At 40.0% G+C, this 12585-nt stretch overlaps 1 protein-coding gene across 1 annotated transcript in view; it reads left to right on the top strand.

Moving 5' to 3' along the window:
• The window catches only part of kcnd1 (potassium voltage-gated channel, Shal-related subfamily, member 1), a gene marked incomplete at its 5' end in the record, with an annotated part of 42539 nt that extends 30646 nt beyond the window's left edge, over positions 1-11893 (top strand). The window contains 3 exons of the mRNA XM_084575201.1: positions 427-522; positions 7957-8207; positions 8358-11893. Of these exons, the coding sequence (XP_084431327.1) occupies positions 427-522; positions 7957-8207; positions 8358-8565 (555 nt within the window). The 3' untranslated portion in view covers positions 8566-11893. The remainder of the gene's footprint in view (positions 1-426; positions 523-7956; positions 8208-8357) is intronic.
• Between the last annotated feature and the right edge of the window lie 692 nt (positions 11894-12585).

Raw genomic sequence — 12585 nt, 5'->3', positions numbered from 1 at the left:
GAGAGAAAAGGATGAGAGGATAAGAAGAGGACAGGATGAGAGGGCCCGCCAACACGTATTCCATAGAGGAAACAGAGCCGGAGAGCCTGGGGTTGGATCGTCCAGCTCTGTTCATAATCTTTATGGACAGAATTTCTAGGCACAGCCGGGTGGGGGATGGTGTCAGGTTCGGTGATCAGAGGATCTCGTCCCTGCTTTTTGCGGATGACGTGGTTCATCTATCACATGTTCAAACTCTCTGACAGTAGTTTTAATGTCAGGTTTATGTCGTCATTGAAACCTAATGTTTTCATTCTGATTTATAGCAGAATATGAAACAAAGATCCTCTGATATAAGAATTAGATTCCTCCATGAAAGTCAGTCAGTAGAGTTAATAGTATTGATCACCTTTATGAACATGTCTCTGTGTGTCTATGTGTGTTCAGGACCGGGACAGTGACAGTACGGCTCTGTGTGTGAAGAACAAGTCGGCATTCGAGCACCAACACCACCACCTGCTGCACTGTCTGGAGAAGACAACGGTTAGTTTAAAGCTTTCTGTGTTTAACATCTTTCTACACACCTTTATTAACTTTAACATATGGGTTACAAGATGCAAACCGACTACAACGAGACGCAAACTGACTACAAAGAAACACAAACCGACTACAACGAGACACAAACTGATCCAGGCTGCTCAGCAGCTGATCTCCTTTGATCTCCTGATCCAAGATGGGGCCAGTGTGTGTGGCCACTTGTCTTTCGGGTGTGTTCGGAATAGTGATTGCTGTTGCATTATTCTAAGATAAGGCATAAGATAAGATAGGACTTCATTCATTCCCGTGGTTAAATTAGGGTGTTACAGTGGCAGGGGACAACAGTAGTGTTGCTTTCGTCAACGAAAACTATGACTAAATATTGTCGTCAACGAACCTTTATCACGTGACTAAAACGAGACGAGACGTAACGTAAATGCTGGTCATGCGACGATGACTATAATTAAATGTATAATGCAATATCGTTGACGAATAAAAACGAGACTAAATGTGGTTTACAAAATAAAAACTATGCTAAAATGTCTCTCCATTTTCGTTGACCAAAACGAGACGAGAGACGAAATGTTACAACGTAATTTTGTCTTGTTTAGTCGCGTTATTATTATTATTTTGTAGTTTTTCTGTTTCCTGTGTCCAGAGCCCGTTTCTCTCGCAGGCGACGTCACTTCCTCAAGCTCCACTCGCGGCATTAGTTAGAAGTAGCGTGACAGAGAAAGGGAACGATGGCCGGCCAGCCGGGGGTCTTTGGTAGAAGAAGAAGAGAAGACATTTGGAAAAACTTTAAATACATCGAAGTGGAAAATAAAACCGAATGTCTTGTGGTGAAAGATAGGGAGATAAGATAATAAGAACCTTGTTTGAAATAGGTTTGGCTAAAAGAAAATTTTGGTTTTGTCTATACTACAAGGTACTTGTATAGGCTATAGCCTACTATATTGACTGAATTGCATTACTAAAAAGAGACTAAAATACAATTTTCATTGACTAAAACTAGACTAAATGTCATCAGTTTTCGTTGACTAAAACTAGACGAAAATGTCATCAGTTTTCGTCGACTAAAACTAGACGAAAATAGTCATGGATAATTCTGACTAAAATAAGACTAAAATGCTCAGACTTTTAGTTGACTGAAACTTGACTAGACTAAAAAGAGTATGAACATGACTAAAACTAATAAAAACTAAAATGACAGCTTGACACAAAGACTAGACTAAAACTAAAATTAAAACAGGCCGCCAAAAACAACACTAGACAACAGTGCAAGATACAAAAAGATATATAAAAAAAACATAGAATAAGGTAGACAAGAGAAACTATATAAAAGTAAATATGTTATGGTAAAAAAATATTTACATATTGCATCAGGCTTTCAGTAGCTAAACAAAAGTTGAAAGAACCAACTAATGTAAATAGAGGCTTGAGGTGGTAAGGAGGCTGAATAAACACATTGACATTCATGCATTCAGCATAGCTTCGCCTAGGGAACTTCTTCGGAACTGGACTGCAGTTGTACCCACACACAGAAAGCATTCAGTTTCTTGTTGGGAAACCAAAATGAGGGGTGTGGACCCTGGTTTTCTGGTCAGGTATGTGTCCGGGTCCTATGTGGGCTAAACATAAACACAAAATGTCAGTGAATAAGTAACACTAACACTAAATTGCACTAACTAATCTAAATGACAGCGGAGTGAAGAGATTTGCCCAGAAATAAACCAAAAAATTATACGGTGACAACACCCTAGTAACCCTAATAAAAAGGTACTTGACTGTCTCGAATAGAGTGGTCACTAAGAGTCCAATGAGAGTCATCAACAAGGGTCATCACTCTTACCTGTTAAAATGCTGACAGTCAGATCATCTAGCTTCTCAAAGGCATTTGTGGTTCTGTTGAATATATTATTATTATTATTATGATTTCTATTGGATTTGAAAAAAAAAAACTAAACAAAACAGTGTCATTGCAATTCATAAATCAGTCTGAATATCTAAGTAAAGTAGGTCATACATGCATGACATAGGGTGAATCATGTAGCATACATACTCAAATAGCTAAACAAAGAGGTGTTAAAGACATTGCTTGGCTGAATTTCATGGCTGAAACTGGTGAGTAGAGTAGGGGGTGATAGTGACATGTCGATATTAATGTCAGCATAGCGCATCAAGTCGACTTTAATCTCTACATGTCCAGTTAAAAGTAACACGTCATTGTTTTCCTATATTTGATTATGTTCTTCCCTCAACTTTGACGTGTTGATATGTGCCTCAGTGCTGCACTCGATTGCTCTGGCGCGAGGTGCCACTATGGTAGCACTTAGCTTAGCACCATTCATTCATTGGGACCCAAACAGGGATGAATTTATAAGCGACCAAACACTTCCATGTTTTCCTCATTTAGAGACGGTTATATGAGTAGTTACACAGTAAGTATGGTGACACAAAATAAAACGTGGCAATTGTCTAAGCGGATCAAAATGATAATGACCAGCAGAGAACTGTGAGGTACTTATCAACTCAAGTTGAGGGAAGAACATGGGAAAACTTCCTAATATATTCTTAAAATCAATTTTATTGTATCTACTTATGCTTTCTGGGGGAAAAGGTATTACCAAGAAAATAATGCACGAGCTAGCACTAGTTAGCATTAACTAACATTGGCTAAGTTGAAACTGGGTAAGCCGTTCATCTTTAAACATACTTGGACTAACAAAAACGGTGTTTCATTCTAAACCTTTAAAACCGTAGGAATGCATAGGATGTTTGTACCTTACCTGAAAATAATGTTCTGCTCCGTCTGTATTCTTCTCCTGTGCCGCTTTACAATCAAAATAACGAACGTGGTTTTTTGAACAATAAGGTGGCCAGTGGGGGAACCCAAGTAGGTTTGAATAGAGAGTGCATTAAATTATTTTAATAAGCCTTACAACTAACAGGGGTAATATTGGTGTGTCCTCAGTGGATAATAACTTAAATGACCGTAGTTAAATGTTTGTTTCAGTTAGATACCTGTATTAAGACCCCCACTCCCACCCCCCTTTTTCTGATATGGAACAGTCTAACGTGCGAAACAGCACCTGCTGAAACGTCTCTTATAACCCATTGGTAAAGATTTGACATCGTGAAGGATGACTGGGTGGCGCTGTGTTAATTTCTCTGTATTCATATACTCTGAAAATACAGTACTAAATCATATTAACACGAAACATGGACGTAAAAAGAATTTTCGTGCAATTTGTGGAATTGAAAAAAAATAAACTACAAGAATATTTGTAAATCACTTGTATACTACAGTAAAGTTATAGAAAGTACTCAAAATGAAACAAATGACTTTTTTTTACTCATGAGAAAGAATTGACTTCTGTATCAGAAGTATCAAATTTAGAATATGTAAGTTCAAAGCTTTCTTGAAAATCTCGAGATTTCTTAAATATTGACAATTTCAACCATATCATCATTACAAATTGGATTTCACTCAATGGTAATAAATACATAAGTATGAAGATGTTCATGGCCAAAGGCTCAAATGATGGGCTGTTTTTGAACTGGTAAAAATCATTTTTGCTGTAGATTCATTCCTATTTTGTTGTGACTATCAAGCCTACAGTACACTGGAATTATGATTTACTGTCATACAAAATTTCTGTGTCAAATGCTGCACTGGCAACAGAGTTAATAGATTTAGAGAAATTACCCCATTACAGTGCGTATCACACTGTACTATTCAATGACAAGATGTATGTTTTAAGAAAATATGAACTCACTGATGTGTTATTATGTACAAATGCTTGAGATTAAAACAGAGACCAAAACATTCATTTTATGTAATGAACTGGCTGGCTGTTGATGGTATTGAGAATGCCCAAAGTGCAAGCAGGAGGATCAGACACGGAGAAGAGGTCAATCAGGATGCAGGCTTATGTGCACAGGAGAGTTTGCAACGCTCTCATTCTCTGTGTGCCCTTAATTCTCACATTTTGTCTTAGTAAGTTGGCCTCCATTCTTAAATCAAGTTTTAGTGAGTCTAGAAACAAGTAAAATGTGCTTAAGGCATAGCTGTTGATATGGCTACAGACTTTTCCGACAGTAATTTAAGATAAAATTGCTTAAAACTACTTTTATTACCTAATTAAGGTAACTCAAGATGATTTTTCTTGAAACAAGTCAAATATCACCATCCTTAATGAGTAAATAAACCCCAAAACTAGTGTGACAAAATAAATATACTGAATAGAAAGCAATTAAACTAGAACAGATTTTCGTTTTTTGCAGTGCAGCCATGGTTTCTGGTTAGCACGAACAGTGATGGTTTTGCTGTGGGTGACATCATCTATACATTTTGCAGTGTATGCTGTGACAGTCTCTGTGTACTCCTCTATGTCTGTGTGGTCATCATGAGAAACTGCTTGCTTGAAAATGTCCCAGTCTGTTGTGTTGAAGCAGTCGGTAAGAGCAAAGGAGGCCTCCTCTGGCCACACCCGTACATCCTGTGTGGGCCTGATCGTTCTCACTCTAGGTCTGTATGCATGTCTCAGCATGATGGAGATGTGGTCAGAGAGACCTAGGCGAGGGAGGGGGGATGCCTTGTATGCCCCCTTGCAGATTGTGTACACTAGATCCAGTGTCTTGACTCCTCTGGTTGGAAAGTCCACGTCTTGGTGTAGTTTGGGCAGTGAAACCTTTAAGTCTACGTGGTTGAAGTCTCCAGCTATGATGAGAAATCCATCAGGATGCATTGTCTGTTTGCTGATGGCCTGGAAGAGTTCATTCAGTGCCTCGCTCCTGTCGCTGCTATTAGCCAAGGGAGGGATGTAAACAGCAACGAGTAGAATAGATGTAAATTCCCTTGGTAAGTAGAAGGGACGGCACTTAATGATAATAAACTCCGCCACTGGAGAACAGTGGTAATACACAACAGCAGCATCCCAGCACCAAGCGTCGCTGATGTAAACACACACTCCCCCGTCCGGGACGTTGTCATTTAGTCATGATTCCGTAAAGATGGAAACACAGCAGTCTGTCACATCGTGCTGCATAGATCTCAGGAGCTGTATGTGGTCCATTTTGTAATCTATAGAGTGTACGTTGGCCAGGAAGAGAGACGGTATCGTGGCTCTGTGTGGGCTAGCGGCTAGCCTAGCCCAGATGCCTCTGCGCTTACCCCGCTTACCCTGGGTTGGGATGTAGCGGAGCAGTCCGGTGAGGTGGTGGCAAGGCGGAGAAGTCCCAGGCCCCGAAGCACCTCCACGACTTCCTGGTCCAAGCTGTGGTGTTTTGCCGTTTTCTGTAGACTAAGAAGGCAGCAGCGACTGTATCCTCTGGGTGTTATCAGTTGTGAGCTGCACGTGCTTCACTGTGTGCACAAAGCACATGAACACACACTCAAACACGCACTTTCAGTTACAAAACGAGGGGAGAGAGGGGCCTCTGCATCCGTACGCGCTGCCATCTTGGTTGATGTTCACAATCTGAGCCCCATGAATCCTGGCATCATCTTAGAATATGCCCATGCCATCAGGGAAGAAAAGAATCCATTGATGGAATAACCTGGTCATTCAGTATATTCAGGTAGTCAGCTGACCTCATTCTTTGGACAAGACGATGGTTCCCCACTATCCTTCCAGTTTTTAATAATGCGTTAGACAGTTCTTAACCCAATTTTGGTAGTTTCTGCAATCTCCTTAGATGTTTTCTCTGCTTGATGCATGCCAATGGTTTGACCCTTCTCAAACAGGATGTGTCTTTCGAAATGGTTGTTTAAGAAATGAGAAGCTACGCCCATGAAGTAATTATCCAGTAGGATGCTACCTATTTGCTTAGTTAAATCCTTTTTTTTTTGGGCCAGACATTTTATATAAAGGGCATTGGAAGCTGAATCTGAATACAGACACAAGACCTAGTGTCTGTATTCAGATCCAGCTTCCAGTGTTGACTCTTTTAACCTCACTCAGTCAGTCACTGGCCTCACGCATAAAAAGGGACACACACTGGATCTTGTGCTGTCACATGTGTATTTCTGATCATTAACTGTCGTGTTTTCAAGTTAAACCATGCGGCCTGCGTACCATTAGTGCACGATTATCCAGAGAGCCCTTAAAACTGCAAAAACCCAATTTTTATCTAATCTTGTATCCAATAATAGCAACAAACCTGTTTCTTTTTAACACCATTAACTCTCTTATAAATCCCTGTGACTCTATTTGTTGTCACATCTAGCTCTGTTGAATCTGATCATGTTTCTGTTTGTTTATTTCCTGTTTTATTTTGTAGTCACCACCTCTATGATTTCAGATGTCTTCACTTGCCCCGTGTGGTTGCTGAACCTGATTGTTTGTCCCACCCCTCATCATTGCCCCTCATCAAGAAGAACAATCTAGACCCCTCTGTTTTGTGTAACTTCAGGCCTATTTCCAAGCTCACTTTTTTGTCAAATGTATTAGAAAAGGTAGTTTATGAGCAGGAGCAGACATACCTCAATTTGAATGTTATTTCTGAAGTACCGGTCTGGGTTTAAATCGTGCCATAGCACAGAAACTACCCTTTTAAGAGTTTTTAATGACCTGCTTTTACCTGTTGATTGTAATAACTCTAATGTCCTGGTTCTCTTGGACCTCACTGTTGCCTTTGACACAGCTGATCACAGCATCCTTATGTTACGTCTAGACCTGCGTGTAGTCATTAAAGGCACAGCCTTTAATGAAATGGTTCCAGTCTTATTTGTCAGACAGGTGTTTCTCTGTTCAGCTAGGCCAGTATTCCTCAACAGCATCTGATCTTATCCGTGGAGTTCCTCAAGGCTCAAGAATTTACAAATTTATCTGCATATACAGACAAACAGCAATGCCTCTGTACAGGCTTTGCGGAACTGTCTAAAGGATGTGCAATTGTGGATAGAGGTTACTGAACCTCCCTAGATCCAGGCTCAGACACAAGGGCGATAGAGCCTTTTTGGTGGTGGCCCCAAACTCTGGAACTGTCTACCCTTTTATGTCAAAGCTGCCCAGAGTTTGACACATTTTAAATCATTGTTGAAAACCCACATCCTCTAGCTGGCTTTCAGTCCAAGTGTTTTATTTTATGTTTTATTTGATGTTTTATTACTTATTTTTGCTCGTATTTATTTGTTTTTATATTAATAGAAATTGTTGATTTATTTACATTTGTTCTTTTTTTTATGAATCAGAAATTGAGGTAGCAGCTTGACAACTTTGACTTGTATCGACTTGACTTCACTATAAAGAGACACATACTGTCTACTGTGGCTCTCCTGTGTATGATGGTTGGATGTATATGTGCTCAACGGCCCATTGTCTCAAAATCAGTTCATGCCGGAGACTTATTGTAAAAACTGAAAGGCTGTCCTCTTATTTGGAAGTGTCTCTCACCCCCTCAGGTTCTGTCTGATCTCCCTCCCTTTCCTCACAGAACCATGAGTTCACAGATGAGATGACCTACAGTGAAGTGTGTATGACCGAGTCGGTGGGCTTCAGGACCAGTCGCAGTACTTCCCTGTCCAGCCAGCAGGGGGCGCAGAACAATTCCACCGGCTGCTGCCCCCGCCGCGCCAGGAGGAGAGCCGCCATGCGACTGGCTAACTCCACCGTGTCGGTCAGCCGGGGCAGTGTCCAAGAGCTGGACACACTGCACATGAAGACCACGTCCATACCACAGCAGACGTAAACACACATGCAATACCATATTTTATACATAAATCTTTGGAGGGATGAAAATTCACTTTTTCACTGTCGACTGATGTATTGCTGTAGCTGCTGAAGCTGGTTCACTGATCTGTTGGTTACTGATCTGTCTTTGTTCTCCTTCCTCAGTCGATCCAGTCTGAATGCCAAAGTGGATGATCTGAAGCTGAACTGTGGGGCACAGGATTTTACTGCGGCCATCATCAGCATCCCCACACCGCCTGCCAACACGCCGGACGAGAGCCTCCCTCCATCACCGGCCCCCATCCCTGGCATTCTGCGCAACACTAGAGCCACCGCCTACACCCACGACACTGTCAAAATCTCTTCCTTATAACCTCTGACTTCCTTCCTCCCCCCTAACAACAACCCCTACTTTCCCAAACAACACTGAACCTCCTGTGAACCTGTGATCCTGGACCTGGGGGACTGCTAACTGAGGCTTTGGGTCCAAAGACTATCAAAGGATAATGTGTTCAGACACTAAAAGTGAAAACTTGAAAGCAACAACCACCCCATCGCCAACCCCATCCTGCACAATATAACCGTTTGGAACTCTTTGCACAAACCCCAGGAGAGTTCATTATCGGGAAAAGAAGCCAAGACTCCCAAAAGCCAAAATTCCAACTGCTGATTGGGTTTTGTTGGGTCAGTCCTTTAAACATAATGTTTTAGTGGAGGAAAGAAAAACTGCTGCTGAGAACAGAGGTCTTCTTTTTCGGTCCCTTGAATGGATGGAGTGGTCTTGTATGGAAAGAGAAGCTGAGATGTTGCTGTAGACCCTGAAAGACTGTTGACTACTAGAGAATCATTTAGAATCAGTTTAGTGTCTGGAAAGAATACACAACAAAAACAACCGTCAGCGGCTTCAGGCTTCTGTTGGATGTTGGTTTTGTCAGGAAACAATTGCCGGTCAAGACGTGTCTAAGTCAGTATTGTGTCTTTACTCAGAACAGGAAGGTTTATCTTTCATTCCACTTTTCAAGTCTGACTGCAGCAGAAGCTGCACTGCTGAGTTCATCGTTGGACCTCGTTTTCTTGAAATAGAAAGACTGTGGGTTAATATTCAAATGGAGAGAATGAAAGATAAATCATCAGGCAAATGGAGTTTGGAAACACGTTTGAATCTCTTCAGCAGCTCTGGTCAGTAGCTGAAACTACTTCAGGTCATGAAATTAAATAATGTGGAGTTTTTATCTGAACACAGCTGCAGGAGTTGAAGAAATGTGAAAGCCTTAGAAGGATTAGAGTGATGAACTCAAACTGACCTTTGCTGTTCACCTACACTTACCTGGTTACTACTTCAAGGACCTGAACTGGGTTGAATGGACCGGTTCTGAACTGCACCAGTCTCACCTGGTTTTCTAAAGAGAACTGTTGAACTACAGATCCAGGATCTAGATGAATCTGATCTGGTGTGGCTGTAGCTCTAAAGATCGGGATCAAGAGCCTTTTACTTCTCCAAATATGCAACATTAAAACAAGCAGGAAATTAGCATCAAAATGAACAGAATAATACCAGTAACAATAATAATGTGTGTGTAATTATTGCAGGGAACAAAATGTAAAGCAACTAAGACATTCATTCGTTATGTGATCTTTTCTTAACGAGTATTCTGTAATAGAGTCAAGTGGGAAAGGAAACAAGAAAACCAAACGCTTTTTATCTCTGAGATCACCTTTGTCTCAATGATGCGCACTCTGGAAAAAACACGTTTATTTCCAACTTTAATTATTTAAAAAAAATCAAACCAATCATTTGCATCAAACTCAACTTCTCTGAAGTGGAAATTTGCTGCAGTAACAAGAAATCTGGATGTTTAGCTCGACCTGCACATCAGCAAGACTCAAATGAATCTTGTGAATATTATTTATTCTTTTATTTATTATAGTTTATTACTGGGGCATGTTTAGGTTTCTACTGCTGATCAGATGTCTAGCGTTCTCTTCAGACTGAGTAGCCTTATATTGGCCATATTTTCATGATGTAACAGAAGGTAATCTACAAGTCATAAAAACATTCAGGTGAATATACTGAATATACTGAATAGTCTGAATTCACTTTTGTATCCATTAATGTGTCTCTATGGGTCCTACTAACTGCGCACTTACAGTAAACAAAGTATTTTAGGACAAACAGCTGAAGCGCCCTGCAGCTCTAGAAGGAACAGGTTTTTACATGAATCATTTTAAAGGTGACCTATTATTCTCATTTCCAGCTCTATATGTTTATTAATAGACTTCACTAGAGTAGCTCTGCATTAATCACACTTAAAAAAAATTAATAAATTATTATTCATGTCTTACCGCCTGTTATACAGCACACAACTGGAAATGCCAGCTCCCTTCTCTTTAAGACAGGAGTTGTTAAATATCATGACCTTCTCATTGCGTGACATGCAGGAGGTTAAAGGAACCTGTGATGAGCTCCAGAGCAGTTTTACAGGAACATCAGAAATAGTAATATTACAAATATGACAGAAAACATGTAATAGGTTCCTGTCTGACTTAAATTAAATGGGATCTATTTATCTATCTGTATCTAGAAGGGATCTGTCTTGATTTAACTGAGCATATGCAAAGCTGAGCACGTGAATTTAGAGGAATGCTGATGAAAGCTGCAGACAGCTCATTACTTGTAGTTCCACAGCCGATAAGTCAACCAATGAATGCTGTTTATGAAGGAGAGCGGGAAGTTAGCATGATCACATTAATAGAAAACGGTAAAACTGAAATTGTCATTTTAAAATCTTTAAACAGCAGACATACAAGAAGACAGTCAGAAACACTCGCTTCATTTATAACGACTTCAGTCTGTGCACACAACCAGTCAGTCATAAGATGTTTGAAGTTGGATTGAACCACTCCATACAACATCATGTGATCCGTTCTGTTGGTGAAACCTTTTGGTTTGTGGATCAAGTGATGAAACCACACATCCTTTTTCAGAGTGCGCCGTTGGCCTTGTGATCTCAGCTCTGGTGAAATGTTTCCTGTATGAGTGTGACACACAGACTGGAGACAAGACGAACATACTGTAACATATTTTGTATTATAAACTTTCACCTGCATCTTGCAATGAAATCCTCAAACCAAAAAAGAAAGAGAGAAAACCTAGATGAAAGTCTGACTCCGTGCATGAGCCTCGTACAGTAGAAGTAGCACTACTGGTCATCAGAACTTATCAGCCATATCAGAGAAAAAAAAACACAACACAATGACGAAGATCTCATCGTCTTCTTTTGCATGACGACTCTTATTTTAGTCTCCTACCAGTTGCTAGTTTGTTTTTATCATCCCTCCTTCCCAAACCTTCCAGACAAGTGTTTGCACCACAGATAAGATTAGAGATGATTATATTAAAGAATCATTCAGGCATGTTCCTCGCCAGAATGCAAAGAGTGTATGTGTGTTTGTGTGAATGTATGTGTTTGTATGACAAGCAGTCACAAATATGCATGGATACCGTTATAGGTATTTTATCTGTTTTCTCCCGCAGCTTAAAGAGAGAGATGATGATGAGAGGAGACTGAACACACAGAGTATTGGATTTGATCAAATGTCTTTTAATGTTTTCACTTTGTTGCCTGTTTCTCTGACTCCCAGCCCTACTATAAATACATGTCAGAAACCAGAGGACTGCACGCACTGTATATACAGTGTATTTATACAGACAAAAACTATTTAGTAATAAAGATTTTCATTGCTTGAGGATGGAAACAGTTTGCTGTTTCTCTGATACTAAATATCGAAAGACGTTTTTAAATTTTCACATTGTTCAGGGACACTAAGGACTGAAAGAACTCGTTTTAATTAATTACTAACCCTTAACAGTAGCACTTATAAACTTCTAATTTCACAAAGTGACTTTATTCTTGCTCATTCCTTTTGACCGTTGCATCTCCCAGACACTAGGGGGACCTGCAGAAAGTAAAATGCTGTTTATGAAGGAGAGCGGGAAGTTAGCATGATCACATTAATGGGGAACAGTAAGACTTTATTATTTGAAATAAACTGTTTAGTGTTCGATCCCTCACTTAATGAATTTACAGCCATAAAAGTTTTAACTGAATTTGTTTTACAAATCTCTTCATTTAAAAAGCTAACAAATAAAAAGTAGTGTGTTGTTCATTCTTGACTTTAGCCACAAGCAGAGTGATGTTGGTTAAACGTTAAGACTGTGGTTGGTTTGTGAGTAACGGCTGGGAGTCAAGGTCTACTTCACATGCCTCAGTGTCACTGAGACAAACAGGAAACATCTGAATCCAGCTGATAAGTTCATATATTAACATGATTCTGGATGATGATGATCATATGAACTGAAGTATTGATTCATTTAATTTGACCGTATATGTAC

Source organism: Chelon labrosus, assembly GCF_963514085.1.
Source record: "Chelon labrosus genome assembly, contig: SCAFFOLD_67, whole genome shotgun sequence".
In the NCBI taxonomy this organism is placed as follows: Eukaryota; Metazoa; Chordata; class Actinopteri; order Mugiliformes; family Mugilidae; genus Chelon; species Chelon labrosus.
Note: the sequence above shows the minus strand (reverse complement) of the source record. Positions and strands in the feature narration are given on the sequence as shown.